The sequence below is a fragment of the Puma concolor genome, chromosome F2 (assembly GCF_028749965.1).
Source record: "Puma concolor isolate L17-30 chromosome F2, mPumCon1.1.hap2, whole genome shotgun sequence".
NCBI classification, from domain to species: Eukaryota; Metazoa; Chordata; class Mammalia; order Carnivora; family Felidae; genus Puma; species Puma concolor.
Window position 1 is genome coordinate 36,155,296 of NC_141684.1, and position 17,543 is coordinate 36,172,838.

Genomic DNA, 17,543 nt, shown 5'->3' on the forward strand with positions numbered 1-17,543 from the left:
AAAAGGCCTTGTGGCCCATTGCTAATCCCTCCAGAAGCCTCCTCCCTCAGTTCCTCCCCCAGCCTGTTCTCCCCTGCCCTCTGGTCCCGGCATAGCGGCTGCTGGGAGTGCCACTGGGGTTGCAGCCATCAGAGAAGACTTTCTTGAGGCAAATTTTCAGCCAAGATTTGAAAGCTGTGTATGTAGACAGTGTGAAATGCAGAAGGATGTAGAAATGCTGGTCCACAGGAGAGCTAGCCCAGGGACGTGTGGCCTCGGGAGCGATGGACTAGGCGACACCAGGGACTACGAGGGACAGTATCGGCCGGTGACTTCTCTCACGTCATCTGTGGTCAGACCACTGACCGCAGGTTTTGCCGCGTGGATGTCGCACACACGGATTTCTTCCGTAGAAGTTTGTGGTGTCTTTTCCATGTGAGTTAACAAATGCTGAGTCGACAAGACGCTGCGAGTGAAATCTTCCTCCAAGTCATCACATTCAAAGGGGTCCTCTGGAGAATGAGACTTCTGCTTGGGGGAAAGAGATGAAAACCCCTGGCCTCCCATCCTCCCTTCAGAGCTGAACCGGAAATGCTGGTATCCCTCACTCACACTGCCCCCTCCCTCCGACTTGCAAAGACCACCAATGATTATTTTAGGCCTTGCCATCTTGTGGCTTTGGGTTGTTCCAGGCAAGACTGGAGAGAAGCTAAAGCGAGAGCTGTATGCTGCTCTTTATTTTCAAGAGGGCTCGTCATGTGACATCTCCCAGGCTGTGAGCATCCTGGTGACTCCAGATAAATAGAAACATTTGCGCTGAAAATACATATTCGGGTATCTAGGGTGTGTATATTTCACTGTCAGGAAACAGAAAAACAAATCAGCATAGGTCTCTTCATCAGATTTTGTTGACTGATGCCTACGCACTGTAAAACCCTACAAGCTTCAAACTATTAAGGCTTTCTAGAATAAATAACGTAGCTTCATTACTTACCTTACTGTGAAAGAGAGAAGAAATGCTGCTTGTTCAGAGGCTCTCTGGAGTTGAGCGTGGATGACGGCTGAACAGCATGGTGGCCCAGTGGGGAGGCAGGCAGAGGAAGCGCTAACGAACACTGGAATCCTGAGTCCGGCTGTTTGCCTCTGAGCTGACAGATCCTAGTGACCTGGGAGTTTGGGGGGCAAGAGACCATCGTGATGGAACTGGAGTTTTAGCCATGTGGTTTCAGCCTCTGTAGGGGCTGGTACAAATGAACTAAAGAGCCAGAAAGTTCCTGTGATAACTTACATGGGGATAAGCATGAGCGAGGCGGTGAGGAAGTTAAAAGCCCGTGGACAGGACCTACTCTCCCTGCCTTGAGGAGCCGGCCAAGAATAACCACCCTGGTGGCCCATCGAGGCACAGTGAAGGCGTCTTGATTTCTTCAGCCTTCTTCTCCTGTAACCATGGGGTGGAGCACAAGGCAGAGGACGTGCCTGCTGTGTTGAAGTCTAGGACCCGAAGGTGTCCAAAGGGGGCCTAGAATCTTCCCAAGGCCACACTGCGGCTTCTTTCCAACAAGGCAAAGAAGCCCCAACACCCACCTCACAGAAAGCACCAGACACTGTCATTTACTCTGACGTTATGAATATTTATTTTTTTCTCTTAAAAATGTACAAAAAATAAAATAACTGTATTTATAGTTTATAGATTCCCCTTCTCCCATTTACAAAACTATTAAGTTACATTTGCCTTTTTCTTTTGTTTAAAACACGAGAGCAAATTGTCCATCTTTCAATCTCCCTTGCTTGTTTTTAAGAAAGGGCCGTTCACAGAATTTGGCACAAACCCTCTGTTTCTGTTGCATTTTCCTAATTTTAAATAAGAAGGAAAATAAATGTTTGATTCATTTCACGCCTCGTAAGTTTCTGGGCTGGGACGTGCCTTAGTCTTTCAGGATCCAAGTCCAAGATGACATCTGACTGCGTTTTTCTGTTGGTTCCAATCTCCAGACACCCATTAAGTCTAAGCAGTGTGGGTATGTGTAAGAAAAATACTTTTTTCACGTGTCCCTCATTTTACATGGATTTTTTTCAGAGAAGCATATTTGTTTAAGTGTAATAAATTGAAGGGACAAGAGAAGAGGCAAGTCTTCCTATCTTTCTAGAGTGTTTCCGCTCAGAAAATTGTACTCCTCAAAGCCCTGCTGACATACATCCAAGCTAGACCATGGACACTCTGAGAATGCAGAGGGGGCAGGAGAAGGATGGGGGGCAGATCAGATGGGAGGTGATGCTCTCTCTGCACCACCCTTCGGTGGCACTGGCCTCACATTCTTTGTTCTGGTAGGTGGGGGTCACCACAGTGATGGCTCAGGGACTGGAAACAAATGCAAAGGCGTCTCTGATCATCCTCTCTTGGGGAAGACCAGCAAACATTTCCCCAAAGAGACTAGAGAAAAAAGGGTAGGGTAACTTGTGTCAGACGCCCCAAATCTTATCTCTTCCCTACTCTGGAGTCTCTGCCCCAGCCCAACAGTATTTGCCGTTTCGTCTGCCAGTCACGTTCCAATCCACCTCTGAGGCAAAGAGCACGCGAAGTGCAGAGTACGTCATAGATTTTCAACACTGAATCTGTCCGTCACAGAACAGAGCTTCATCAGGACCCAGGAGGGTCCCCACGCTGCTGGTCCAGGGCATGGCAGCCAGAGCGGGGGAGGAGGGAACAGATGGGAGCAGAACTGAATCCGGGATGCAAACCTTTGGCACCACAGGAAGGGATAACGTGTCCAGAAGACACAGAAAGGTGCCCCGTTACCATCACCCGGACATCTTCCTCGGCGCGGCACCCGCTGTCCATTCCATCCAAATCGTCTATAGCCTCAAGGAGAAACAGCTGGGCTGGAAGCAGCCCTTCTGTCCTGCTCTGGGCGTCAGGGGCAGGTGGGGTGCGAGGCAGGGAGCCCTTGGAGAGAGAACTCCCTGGGTGAGACGTCAAAGTGCTTTACAAATAAATCTGGGCCCTTACATAGAACCTGCCCTAGTGCAGGACCTGGGGCTGGGGACGTGTCTGGCTACCTAAAGGCCAGTGCTTCAACCCACAAGGGTGAACGCAAACCCCCAGGCCACCTACCTGTCCCTTCAGAGAGAACAGCGGCCCAGGACGGTTCATGATTTCGCGAGTGTTTAGGGAAGCATTTTTTCTACTCTTCGTCTCCCAGAGCATGTACGGGAGGACCAGGCCTTCTCTCTCCCAGTCCTCCTCCAGGGGCTGCCCTTCGGAAGAGCCAGGAGGCTCTGGGGGCACCCCCTCCCCCTCCCCCCGAATCCAGCAGCCCGGAGCAGAGGTGGCCACGGGAAGCAGCCCCCCAGCCTGTGAATTCGGAGCTAAGCTGTTGGCATCACTCTCAGAACCGCAGCTGGGCTTTTGGGGGAGCCACTTGAGATGAAAGACGCACTTGTCAACTGTCAGGCGCTGCACAGAGGCCTGGTCCTCATGATCACCAAGTTCTGCAGTGGCCCCAGCACGGGGCCCAGCCGCAAGCCCCATGCGGTCTGTCCGGAAAGCTCACTGAAGCTGGAGGAGCTGGGGCCTCAGACAATCCGACCTTTCCCGCTGACGAGACCGTTCAGAGAGTGAGAGAGGCCGGAAAGCATATCACCGGGAGGCAAGCGTGGCGGCCCACAGGGCGGGCGTGCCCGCTGGCACCCCTGCAGTCACCGGACAGCCCGAAGGCCGCTTCCCTGTCCCGGCGCGTCCCCTGCAAACCTCTCGCAGAAAGCGGAGCCTCAGCTACGCGTCTCCCCTAGGCCAGCGGCAGTAAACATGCCCACGTACCGCAGGTAAAATATATTATTGCCATATTATAAACACTATGTACATAATAGCCAGGCGTACCTTCTGGGTTACTAATTACACGGTAGCCGAATGTCTTCCTGTACAAGGCCTGGCGGCCACTCACTGGAAACCCCCAGACGTGTTTAGCAGGACGGCCTTCCCCAGAGACACCTGAAGGCTTGTGACCAGGACGCGGGTGTCCACCTCTGACCCCACCCGACGGCGGCAGTGGGCAGCAGCTCGTTCTGACCAGCCGCTCAGGGCAAGCGGAGGTGAGGCGTTCTCGGGCTCTTCAGGGTGAACAGATTGGCTGTGTTTCCCTTGAAAGGTGAGGGGGGGCTCTGGACGGTCTCACCTGGGGCCAGCAGTGTCCTGCAGAGTCCTGGCAGGCCTGGACCCCAGGGCTCCAGAAACAGGTGGACAATAAATAAGTGTCTGACAGGCCCAGCGCGCCTTCCTGAGGGGCTCAGGATTTAGCTCCAGCAGGAGCCAGGGGATGGGCCAGACACACTGATAAGGGACGGGGCTCTGTGCCTCGCCCGGCTCCCAGCACAGTCTGTAACAGCGGTTGGGGGGTGCGGGGTGGGGGGGGGCAGGGCTCTGGGCCGGGGCTTCCACCTCTCCCAGGGAGGAATGCACCGAGGGCCCCTGCTGAGGGGACGCCGAGACCAGGGCTCAGATTTCCATGAGCGTGATCTTGAAGCCTTCCACCATGCTCTCCATGTTGAGAATGAAGGTGTCCTCATTCGAGTAGTGCTCAATGATGTTGTCGTCCATGTTCACCAAGATGCTGCCGGGGAGGAGGGTGGGGGGTAAGAAACAAAGATGCCATCAACAGCAAGTGGTGGGCAAGGACCGACCCCAGGCTGGGGGCTCCCCTAGCCATTCTTTGGCAAGGGAGGCTGGGAAGGGTGGAGGAGAGAGGAGGTAAGGCAAGAAAAGAAGACCCTCATATTTTCTTCCCGCAGAAACCAGTCTGAAGAACCCAAAGCCTCGATTGTTCAGAACTAACCTCACGACTCCTTATTAAACAGGTCTCCGGAGGCATTCAACCCAACCCTCTTGCTTTATAGATTAGAAAACTATGGCTCAGAGAGATGAGCCGGAAATCACACAGTAAGCTAGTGACAGAGCCGGGTCCTACACGTGTCCCCCGTTTGCATTAAACCATACTGCCTCTTGAAAATACACTTTAAAAAAGTACTCCAGGGGCACCTGGGTGGCTCAGTCAGTTAAGCATCCAACTCTTGATTTCGGCTCAGGTCATGATCTCATGGTTCGTGAGTTCAAGCCCCACATTGGGCTCGGTGCTGACAGGGCGGAGACTGCTTGGGATTCTCTCTCTCTCTGTTCCTCCCCTGCTTGTGGTCTCTCTCTCTCTCTCTCTCTCTCAAAAAAAAAAAAAAAAAAGTACTCCATAGTCAGAGGAAGACAAAGATGAAGAACTGTGGCTACCCCATTGGGAATGTAATGTGTTTCAGGGTTTCAGAGACCTTGTGTTTACTCTTCACAGCAGTCTTGAAGGTAGGCGTGACCATCGCCACCTTGCAAATGAGAAGATTGAGTGCAGGGAAGGTCAATCAGCTCCCCAAGGTCATCCAGCTGGTTCGTGGCTGAGCTAGATCAGAAATTGGCTTTGCCTGGCTCTAAAGCTCGCCCTTCACCACGTGTGACCTATGGTCAACTATCCCAAGTGGATTTAGTTTTAAGAGAACCAACAACCTCTAGGGTCTCTCCATCATTTGGAAATCAGATCTCAGTTTGCCATCGAAGAACTGACTCATTTGACAGCTATGTGTCATCTGGCAAGTTTAGGAGCCTCAGTTTATTCTGCAAAAATAAGAAAAACAACTCCTCTCTAGACGGTTGTCGTAAGGATTAAAGTTTTTAGCGCAGGGCTTAACATGGCGCTCGATGGAAGTGAAACATTATCGCCGTCAGACTGTATGTCTGCACTAAGGATTTCTGCTCGGCAGTAAGACCTTGAGACACCACTCAAATCTCATCCTCAAAGGAATACACTCAGCCTATTGCACTGACTGTGAGGAAAACTGTAACATACATTTAAGGGAGCGTCCCAACAGGGCTCCAGTGGAAAAGGTCTCCCATTTGACTCCTGCTCTACCAAGAGACCCATCACTCAGAAAGCCTGAGCATCTCAGCAAATCAATCTCCTTTATGACAGAGGCTCAGAGAAGAGTTTAAAGACCTGTTTTCTTTAGGAAAAAGTTATTTTCTGCAGGAAAATAACTCCAGAAGCTGACTCGGTGGAAACGCTCTCCTGGGACTAAATCCAGCTCCCGCAGCCTCTACTCTTAGACCCTCATACGCAGGAAGCCCTAGGAAGGCTGGGGGGTGGAAGCGTGGGGAGGAATAACAGAGCAGTGTATATAAAGCACTTGCAGGGGGCCCAGAACCTACTGAACGCCTCATGAACGAGTTATTGTTCTTAACGCTGAGAATAAGCAGGTCCAACGGTCATTTAGATCATTTTGTTAATATTCACCTCAGAAGAATTCGCTATACCCTGAGCGCTTCTGGTTCTTCATGTGTCACCCTGAAACCAACCCCAGAGTAGCATGTGATTCTTTACACACTCCACACTTGGCAGAGCTGACTTTGCCACTCTCCCCAGTGTCCTCACCCCTTCCAGACCCTTCTATTCCACCACTCTGACATTGCAATAGGACATCTCAGGCGGCATCATGACAATGCACTGTCTCCCTCCCTCCCTATCTTATTAAAGATCTTCAAAATGCACTGCGTTTGCAAGCTGCTCAGCAATCCTTTGTAAGGATGACACACAGTTTTTATAAAAGGTGGAAACAGAACTAACAAAAGGCAGACACCATTTTTTTTTTTTTTAAAGGGACTATGTAGACTTCTCTGATTTGGAAGTCAGTTTAAGTTGTTTCTTTCTTACCCTTTTTTGCTTTTCTTGTAAAGCTTTGCGATCTTCTCCACAGGCAATCCATATTTCTCAGATATCTGTAACACCAATAACAGAAAGGCAGATGAGCATGGAAGGGGAGGCTAAGCAGAGGCAAGAGAGAAACCTCGGCTCTCAGTCTCGTGGAGATTCTCCTGGGTGCCCGTATCCTTCACTCAGGAGTCAAGCTCCCAATACGGCTCAGCTGCAAGGCTCTCCTGTGCCTAAACCTTGAGTCATTCAACAAAAGATTCAGCCACATGGTAACTTAATCTACAATAAAGGTATCATCTCAGATTAGCCGGAAAGAAAATGGACCCCGGCCCCGATGTTGGGTTAAATAAGTAGCCATATAGAAAAAATTCAACAAGTTAAGCTGGATCCCTTCTCTACTTCTGACATCAGAATGAACTTCAGATAGAGCAAAGATTTACACGGGAAGGCTGAAACCATAAAAGTATAAGAAGAAACCATGGGTCAGTTCTTTGTATTGATGTCATCTTCAAGGAGGGAAGATCATTCCAATGAAGACATGAAACCTGAAGAAACAAGGTCAAAAGGTTGATCAAACAACAGAGAATTACAAATACCGGTAGAGCAAACTCCGCCATAAGGAGCACAAGACAGACAATATACTATGAAACTTTCTTGTCAACGGGAAAAGGAAGAACCCAGCGTGAAGAAGTAACTCCCAGAGAAAAGCACGAGAGGACAGTAAGTACATGAAGAAATGTACCACCTCACTCCTCACTTTAAAATTTCAAATTGAGGGGCGCCTGGGTGGCGCAGTCGGTTAAGCGTCCGACTTCAGCCAGGTCACGATCTCGCGGTCCGTGAGTTCGAGCCCCGCGTCAGGCTCTGGGCTGATGGCTCAGAGCCTGGAGCCTGTTTCCGATTCTCTGTCTCCCTCTCTCTCTGCCCCTCCCCCGTTCATGCTCTGTCTCTCCCTGTCCCAAAAATAAATAAACGTTGAAAAAAAAAATTAAAAAAAAAAAAATAAATAAAATAAAATTTCAAATTGAACCAGTAGGATGGAATTTTATGTTACCAGGCTCACAGAAACTAGAAGAATGATAATATGATAATATGTCAGCTAGAGCGTGAAAAACGTCAGATCTCGTATTCCATAGGTGGAGAATAACAAGCTCGAGCTTTTTGGAGGGAAATTTAGGAAAAGCTCTTAAAATTTAAAAAGCATATTCCCACATATTCCACCGCTAGTAACTTGGTCTACGGAAATACGCCCAGACGTACGCAAAGCTTTTCAGAGCATCGTTGTTCATAATAGAGAAAACCGTATATAACAAGCACTCATTAAGCATGTTTTGGTATCTTCACAGTCGAAAGCCATCCAGTCATTTAAAAATGCGACAAGCCTATATGAAAAATAAAGTCCTTAACACACGAAGGGGAAAAAGCCAACAAATTGCAAAACAGTATATATGGTGTGACCCCGTTCATGTTTTTTTTTTTTTTAATTTTTTTTTTCAACATTTATTTATTTTTGGGACAGAGAGAGACAGAGCATGAACGGGGGAGGGGCAGAGAGAGAGGGAGATACAGAATCGGAAACAGGCTCCAGGCTCTGAGCCATCAGCCCAGAGCCTGACGCGGGGCTCGAACTCACGGACCGCGAGATCGTGACCTGGCTGAAGTCGGACGCTCAACCGACTGCGCCACCCAGGCGCCCCCCCATTCATGTTTTTAAAGAAATAAGTATGTAAGGAAATAGAAAATATGTGAAGGACCTGCCAATCTATTAATCTATTAACAGCGGCTACCCTGGGAGAATGGACAGAAACGAGACTCTTTTACTTTTCACTTTGTACCATTCTGTAGTGGCTTGCCCTCCCCCCGTCCTCCTTTTGACAACGACTGTGATTCACTTTTACAAATATAAAGCAATCATAGTTTGGAGATGGCTTCTGGAGAGACCTACCCTCAATGTCTGTCATGCCTTCTCTGTCCCAAATCCGATCCACCAGCCTCTTCTGAGCCCAGCGGCTGGGGGGGACTCACAGCCAGCTAGGATAAGTGAGTTCTGGGACAGGGGCAGCTGGGCAGTGGAACAGGGGCTCTGAAAAGAGGCTGAGGAGCCCTAGGGCACAGGCAGACAGCTCTGGATCCCCGGAAGAGCTTATCCCACATACAAGCACACATTCCCACCTCTTACCCCTCCACTTGCACAGGAAGGACTCCTCATCCCCAGAATAAGCCCAGAGGAGCAGAAAAGAAGGCTGAGAGGGCAACAGGAGCCTGGGGAACCAGCAGCCTGCCTTCCACTCGTCACTGCTCCATCACTGATGGGACCGCCCTGTGCCCACAGCAGAGCCTAAATGTGCCCAGTATGTAAAATGACATGGCCTGGGGGCAGCGGAGAGGATGAACGGTGCTTGTGTTGTAGGCATCCATTTGAACAGAACATTAAAAAAAACACTTATGAAGATTGCACACACATGCAAAATTCTGATCCAAAAATACGATTACTGAACTAAACACATTCTAAAGTTCAGTAAATGAACTGAAAGACTGGTAGTCAACACAGCAAACCAATAGTATTAGGAAAGATCAATTAGAAAAACAAGTTCAAAAGCAGAGCAAAGACATGGAGCATAGAGGAACTCGTGAACAAAAAAGGCAGCTTTAAAAAACAAAAGCATCCGACTTCAGCCAGGTCACGATCTCGTGGTCCGTGAGTTCGAGCCCCGCATCAGGCTCTGGGCTGATGGCTCAGAGCCTGGAGCCTGTTTCCGATTCTGTGTCTCCCTCTCTCTCTGCCCCTCCCCCGTTCATGCTCTGTCTCTCTCTGTCCCCAAAATAAATAAACGTTGAAAAAAAAAATTTAAAAAAATTTAAAAAAAAAAATAAAAAACAAAAGCGAACAGAGAGATTTGAAGAACAGAGGTAGGCCACAGAAGATGTGACTATCCAGGGTCCCAGACAGAGAAAAAGGAACTGATGGAGAAGAGGAAATAATTAAACAAATAATAGAAGAAAGACCCAGGTTTTTGGACAAAGCGGGGGGCTCCTGAATCCCGGGAGAGATCAACGAGGAAAGACACGCATCTGGCCATTCTGAACAAAGTGCCGGATCTCCAAAGGGTAATAAAAACATTCTGAAACCTTCCAGAACAAGTTACCACCACCACCCCCCTCCAAAAAAAGGAACAGAAGAATAAACCTGGCTTCGGTCTTCCCATCTGCAACATTAGAAACCAAAGGATAGCAGAGTAACCTCTCTAGACTACTGAAAAAAAGAACTTCACCCCAAGAACCTTGTACACCAATAAGCTATGCCTCAGGCATCAGGGTGAAAAAAAAATGGTATCGAGGAAATGCAAAAGTTCAGAGAACATTTCACCCAAATGAAATGTTCACTCCAGGAGGAACATACTCACAAAAGAACGTTATCTAAACAGAAAATGCATCAGAAAAGAGGTTTCTGCCAGGCGAAGGGGGAGGACAACAAACCACTAGCATTGTGCCATAAATAAATTTTTAAATGTATACAAACACCCTCTCTTCATCTATCTATATTATATTGATATATACTTAACTACAGATAGACAGTTATCTATCAGGATGTAACTGTGTGTGGCTGTTTACATAGTTAGATGGAATGGGGGTGCAAAATAAGGGCCAAATAAAGATTCTCGAAGTAAAAAGGACACACTAAGGGAGCAAATCTCATCGTTTGTTAGAGTGAAAGCATCAAACTATCTCAGCAACACCAAGAAGTCGGGAGTCTGTGGGGACAGAGGGGTGAGCACCCCCGACGCACTCCGGCTAAGCAAGAGAAGGCGGCAGGAGAGGGAGAAACCAAAGCTCTCACGGCCTCGCCTCGTGCTGGGGGGAGCTACACAGCGACGGTGCAAAACATAGCTGGAATTTCATCTTCCGATCACAGAGAAATGAGGAGGGACCGAAATAACTGAGGAAACGTAAACAGTAACTTTCCAGAAAAGGTGGAAAACAGCAAGTTAATAAGTCTGCCAAGCAGAAGAGGCAGCAAGAGGAAACTGCAAAGTAAAATCAATAATAAAGAAAAATACAGACGACAGAAAATCCAGTCTATTCGTCATTCTACGAAATGAGAACGAACTGCCCTTTTCCATCGAAAGCCAGAGTGTCAGCGTAGGGAAAAAAGAAAAGTTAAAAGAAGGGCGAGAAAGAAAGAGAACCAGCTGGTTGTTTGGCAGAAAAACACCAGAGGCAAAGGCTAAAGAGGGGATGGCTGGAGGGCTAGCAAACAAAGGAGAGCAGGGGTGAGGACATTTGTAGACAACAAGGTGAGCGTTAGGGTTGATGAGGTTACCCAGGATATTATGCAATGATAAAAAACACAGTGTAGGAAAAGGTGTAGCAATCTTAAACTTGAGGCCTCCAACAGCACAGCACTTGAGCACCAAGTACAAGATGGTGGGCAGATTTGAAAGAAAAACAAGTGACACTTCAGCACAGGAACAGGCACAGTATTGTAGGAGGACAGCAGTCGCCCATACTCCCGGTTTGCTTTTAGAGTTGGACACACCTAAGGCAAGTAAGAACAAAGGAATAATATCGTCGCTATGCTAGATTTAATATTTCATATACACACACACACATCTCCTAAAGAGAAGCAATCATGTGTTGGGTCACAAAGATAAGCCAAATTACATCAGAATTCATTAGAAATGCAAAATTCAAAGTTGCCACACATGCTTAATTATTTGGAAGTAGGGCAGTCCCCTTTTATCCATAAGGATACACTCCAAGATCCCAGTGAATGCCTGAAACCTCAGACAGTAACAAACCCTGTATGTATACACACACACACACACACACACACACACACACACACACACAATGTTTTTTTCGTACACATACATGAGAAAGTTTAATCTATAAATTAGGCACAGTTAGAGATTGATAACTAATAATAAAACAGAAAAATTATTACAATATGCTGTAATAAAAGTTATGTGCATGTGGTCTCTCTCCAAAATATCTTACTGTATTGGACACACCCTTCTTTTTGTGATAACGTGAGCTGATAAGATGCCTACGTGACGAGATGAAGCGACACGAATGAGCTGAGCGTCAGGCTATTGACCCTCCAAAGATCATCAGGGGATCATCTGCTTCTGGACTACGTCTGACCACAGGTAAGTGACACCGCGGAAAAGCGAAACTGGGAATAAGGGGGCCCCAGAACCCTGGCTGTGTAACAGCTCAGCACCCCTTCCTCAGACTCTCCAGTTCCTTTAGCAACCGTCTGGGGAAGATGCTATGTTATAGCTATCTAAAGAAGCTCTAACAGCAGCAAGTTTCTTTGAGCATCGTCATGCTATTTCCAAAGCGGTGAGATAGTCTGAATAAGGTAGGATGGGCACAGATTTTGTCACTCCTCCCCAGGCTCAATACCGTTGCCCTTTGGGAGAATTTCTACTTCCTTCCTCTCGTCTTCCCAAGCCCGGCACCTGCGCTATCTGCCGGGTCCTGGCGTCCACACCCGCACATGCCAACCGAGAAAGAAACGCTGACGTGTGCTGGTTCGCACCCAGAGCAGAGCGCTGCGAGTGGAGCCTTGCTGAGGGATGGAGGTGTGGCCGTTGCTCAGGAGTGAGCTCACCGTGGCCCCCACCCCGTGGGGCTCCAAACCCACCCAGTCAACAGAGCTGGTGCACAGAACCAATGCTGGAGGAGCGGGTCCCCTCGGCATCGTTCCTGGAGCCGCCACTCCCTGAGCACTTCCGGGTTGGTCTCAGCCAGCGCTCCCTAACCTGGGGTCTGCAGATGCCCGGAGGACGCACATGAACTGGGGTGGGGAAAGCGTACATCTTTATTTTCGCTAACCTTGGACTTTAATTTAACCTTCCCTTCAGTTAGGAACATACAATAGTCTTAGCGGTAACTGAGTTTTGTTACCAATGGAAGTCACAGATATTCTCATGTCATATTAGAATTACGGCACAGATCTCGAAATATCAATTACGTTCATCCATCAGACTTCGAAAGTACAGTAGTTATGAGTCCCACCCATAGATCATGTTAGTGCACGAATAAGGAGCGCATATATTCCTGTAGCACAAATATTTTTCATTAAGGACCTCAATGTGATCGATAGAATTGGTTTCCTTTGTAATCCTGTGTTTTTTATTTTGTACATTGAAAAACTTTATTCAGAGCAGGGTCCATAGACTTCATCACACTACCAAAGACGTGCCACAGCACAAAAAGGGAAGAATTTCTGATCAGCATTCCCTACGTGAGAACTTGCTGTCGGCTGGACCATGTGTTATTTGTACCTGATTATTATTCTGACTTGCTTGGCCTGAAAGGGTTTGTTTTTTTTTTTAACTTTGGTTGGTGTCGTTTGGAACTTCTTTTTTAAAATAAAATAGGGACATGCTTCTACCCAACGCCATCAGACTCCTATCTGTAAGTTCCTCTCTTGTGAAAGAAAAGTGATTCTGATTCTTGATCTTTTCAGAGGTTTGACTCCCAACGCCCCAGAGCAGGAATGCAAGTACCTCGGCTCACAAATCAGTCGATAACGATCAGAACTAGGCAATTTGCATAAAACCAGCACAATTCCAGTCTGGACTTGGGTCTGCTGGGAGTGGCAGCAGCAGCTAGCATTTATTGAGTAGTTACTAAGTGCCTATCATAGGGGCACATAACACTCTGATCCAACAGACGCATCATTACAGTAAATAGGTACCTTTCTGAGCCCTGTTGGTCAGGTGAGGCAACTCGAGCTGACAGTCATTAAATAATTTGCCCTGCTAATAAGTGGCAGAGATGGGTTTCAAAGGTAAGAATCTGGCAGTCCGGTTTCAGATTCTGAACTCTTAGAGAAAATGGGCATACGTGAGACTGAAGGGCAAATGTCTGCCCTCCACACAACTGTCACAGGCAGAGGGAGTGGCAGCTTGATAATACGCCACAGTGACAGAGCGTCCTCTGCCTCCATGCCAGGCGAGGAAGCGTGTTTTGGCAAATTCAGAAACCCTGGAAAGAAGTGGGACTGTGCAAGATATCATGTGGAAGAAGCTGGCCATCTGTCAGTGGGTTATAGAAGAATTGATTCCTTCTGCCCAGGCCCTGGATGATATCACCCCTAAACCCTGCTCTCTATGCAAGGAAAAGACGTGCTCTTGAAGGCAGCAGTTAGTAAGAGTGCTTGCTTTTTAATCTGTGCTTTTCAATTTACCTGCAACAGTGATCCACTTCTTTTTTTAATTTTATTCTTTTAATGTTTATTTTTGAGAGAGAGAGAGAGAGAGAGAGAGAGAGCATGAGTGAGGGAGGGGCACAGGGAGGGGGAAACACAGAATCCAAAGCAGGCTCCAGGCTCCAAGCTGCCAGCACAGAGCCTGACGTGGGGCTCAAAATCACGAGCCATGAGATCGTGACCTGAGCCAAAGTTGGATGCTTAACCTACTGAGCCACCTGGGAGCCCCCACGATGATCCACTTCTATGATTTTTAAAAACCCATCATTAATATTTTTAAAGACCCCAAAGACTTCCTTTACACCCAGGAGGATTCTAGATCTTGGACATATCTCATCAATGTGTTATTGGTTGGTTGCCTGATGAGCTGTAATTTTTAGATTTTTACTTTGTAGAGTATTATCTTTGCCCAGAAACCTCAGGTATGTGACAGACAGAACTTAGAGACTCCCACTGATTTCCACCAATGTAGGACTCAGTCTGCCTTGTCTAGAGACATCCAACAGGACAGCCTGCTCTGGAAGGCAGTGACTTCTATTTGGGGTTATAAACTATTCAGTGTGGGTTCTAAGAAACACATTTAAAAAGGAGGAGACTCTGGCTTGCAAACACTTCCTTGATGGCTGCATTCAACCTATCAAGAGAATCAGGAAGCAGTGGCGTTTATCGCCATGCATGAACAACTCAGTTGAATTGAAGAGGGTGCCACCAGGTCCACTGAACAACCCCTTCCCTTGTGTGCATCAGCCAACTGAACAACAGAGAACATCCCTACCCCTTTCTCTAGCCCCTTTGGCTTGGAGGAATTTCAATCCACCTCCCTACCCTGTAGTACTTACAGTTATCCTCTATCTATCTATCTATCTATCTATCTATCTACCTACCTACCTATCATCTATCTATCTATCTAATCTATCATCTATCTATAGAGTATTTCTATGTGTTACTTTTAGGTGCCATGTATGTGGCCTCATTTAATCTTCAGCACAACTCTACATCTCATTTTATATCATTATCCTTATAACGATGGCCCACGTTATTATTATTCTTATTTCAGAAATTATGAAACTGGGGTACAGAGAAGTTGAGTAACTTGCCCAAAGTCACATCACTCAAATGTGTCAGGGCCAGGATTTGAACCTGACTGTGTGGGGTCAACCCCTACACATAGTACTTCTGCTTGATGGTTTATTATTGCCTCCTTTTCTTTCCTTCAGTTGTTGTGAGCTATGACTTGGAAAGTTTATTCTTCTGGAAGTAGCTTTTCATGTGTGGACATCTAATTGGATGTAACACACTCAAGGGCTTAAGTCGGCGTCACCACTCTGTGGAGCTATCAGCCCTTGGGAGACCCCCTTTCTGGGCCTCAGTCTCCACCTCTGTAAGATGGTGATGATGCCAAGTTCCCAGGGGGTATTGCAAGGACCAAATAAAGCAATGCATGTGAAACCATGCCACCCACAGCACTCAGCATGATGGCCTGTATATAGTAGGCGTTCAGTTCAGTCAAATATTTATGCTCAAGGATCTGGGGATACACAGAAGACACAAAGTCCCTGTGCTCGTGAGCTTTACACTCTATTGGGGAGGAGAAAAAAAATAAACGTCTAGCAAATGTTAAATATGTCAAATATGGAGTAAAACAATGCACGGTAAGGGAACAGTGATAGAAAAGCCATTTCTGTAGGTGGTATGGCCAGGCCCATCTCAGCAAGGGCCATGTAAGCAGAGACCCGAGGGATATAAGAGAGCGAGCCTTCAGATCATGATCTCACGGTCTTGTGAGTTCGAGCCCCACGTGGGCTCTGCACTGACAGCAGGAAGCCTGCTTGAGATCCTCCTTCTTTCTCTGTTCTTCCCCCGCTCACACTGTCTCTCAAAATAAATAAATGAACTTAAAAAAAAAGAGAGTGAGTGAGCGTTGTCCACACGAAGAACACTCCTGACAGAAGGAGAAACAGGTGCAAAGGCCCTGAGGTATGAGTAGGCCTTAGGGGACTCAGAGACCAGCAAGGAGGCTACGCAGCTGAAGATTCATTTGTAGGATTACTAAGTAAAATCACTTGGAAAAACCAAAGAACTTTAAAAACTCATGTCAACTCCACTACCACCATCATCATCACAAAATCTCTGTCTGTAATCAGGTTTAAAACCTAATTATAAGAATAAAGAAGCCTGGGGCGCCTGGGTGGCTCAGTCGGTTAAGCGTCCGACTTTAGCTCAGGTCACGATCTCGTGGTCTGTGAGTTCGAGCCCCGCATCGGGCTCTGGGCTGATGGCTCAGAGCCTGGAGCCTGTTTCCGATTCTGTGTCTCCCTCTCTCTCTGCCCCTCCCCCGTTCTTGCTCTGTCTCTGTCTCAAAAATAAATAAATGTTAAAAAATAAAAATAAAAGAATAAAGCAGCCAAAGTGAATCACCGAAGTTACACAGATGGCTTAGTTGACATGATACCAAATATGCAGATGAAAAGAGGAATATTCTATTTTATCCAAATGACACCAAGTGTGGGGGCATTCAGTAACATCTGCTGACAGAGAACTAATTTTTTCTATCCAGGTGTCTACATCTGTATGTGTAATGATATTATGGCATTGAAATGAAGGTGTGGGAGGTTCAGGACGAGTAAAAGAATTATCCACTCCTGAAGAAAAGCGACCCAATAGGACACAGGTTGAACAATAATTCCATTCTTCTTTGTTGTGATCAAGAGTTCTTTCTAAGATAGTGAGAGGTCAAGGGCAGTACAAACAAACAGAACAATTTTCCAAGGTAGGCACTGTCCACAGTTTACAAGGAAGGAAACAGAAGACTCTGAGTGCCATTTGTGACACCGCACAGTCATGATAGGCGCCCAGTCACTCATGTTTGCCAATCGTTTTTTCCTCTGCGTGCACTACTCTCCCCCATACCCCCAGCCAAGCAAAGCAAGGAATGTGTAATGAACTCCCCTGTGAGATATCAGAAGTTCAACTCTCCTATGGTGGGGGAGGGTTGGCAGAGGTTACTCAGTGGGTGAAAACAAAAGTTCAAACAAAAACTTGCACATGAATGTTCACAGCAGCACTATTCCAAACAGCCAGAGGGTGGAAAAACTCCAAAAATCGATCAGCTGATGAATTTGGAAAAACAAAACATGGTATATCCATACAACGGAATATTATTTGGCCGTCAAAAAGAATGGAGTCCTAATTATACTACACCATGTTTGAAACATTATGCTGAGTGTGAGAAACCAGCCACAAAAGACCACATATTGTATGATTCCACTTAGAGATTCCACTATCCTATACATTTTAACGTTTTGCCTCACAACCCAAGATGCTGTTCCAATGTAGCCATTTTGCAGACCCACAAATGAGTTGGGATGGTCCCCTGGCAGTGTCTCCATCACCATAGAAAACCCAGATCCTCTATAACACAGTTGTACTCAAAAAACAAAAACAAAACAAAACAAAACAAAAACAAAGTGGCAGTGAGAAATCATATTCAAAGTAGAGTCATATTAAAGTCATACTCAGATGGATAAAATATAAAATAACTTTTCCTGAGCCCAGGTTCCACCATGATCGACTAAATTAGGGATGAGAAGGGAGGGAGGGAC

General features: G+C 47.0%; 1 protein-coding gene across 4 annotated transcripts in view; it reads right to left on the bottom strand.

Moving 5' to 3' along the window:
- Positions 1-1,589: 1,589 nt before the first annotated feature.
- GRHL2 (grainyhead like transcription factor 2) overlaps positions 1,590-17,543 on the bottom strand; it is a 176,253-nt gene continuing 160,299 nt past the window's right edge. For all 4 annotated transcript variants that reach the window (XM_086695141.1, XM_086695139.1, XM_086695138.1 and 1 more), the window contains exons 15-16: positions 6,720-6,784; positions 1,590-4,586 (exon numbers count right to left, since the gene is read on the bottom strand). In XM_086695141.1, the coding sequence (XP_086551267.1) occupies positions 4,472-4,586; positions 6,720-6,784 (180 nt within the window). In that variant the 3' untranslated portion in view covers positions 1,590-4,471. The remainder of the gene's footprint in view (positions 4,587-6,719; positions 6,785-17,543) is intronic.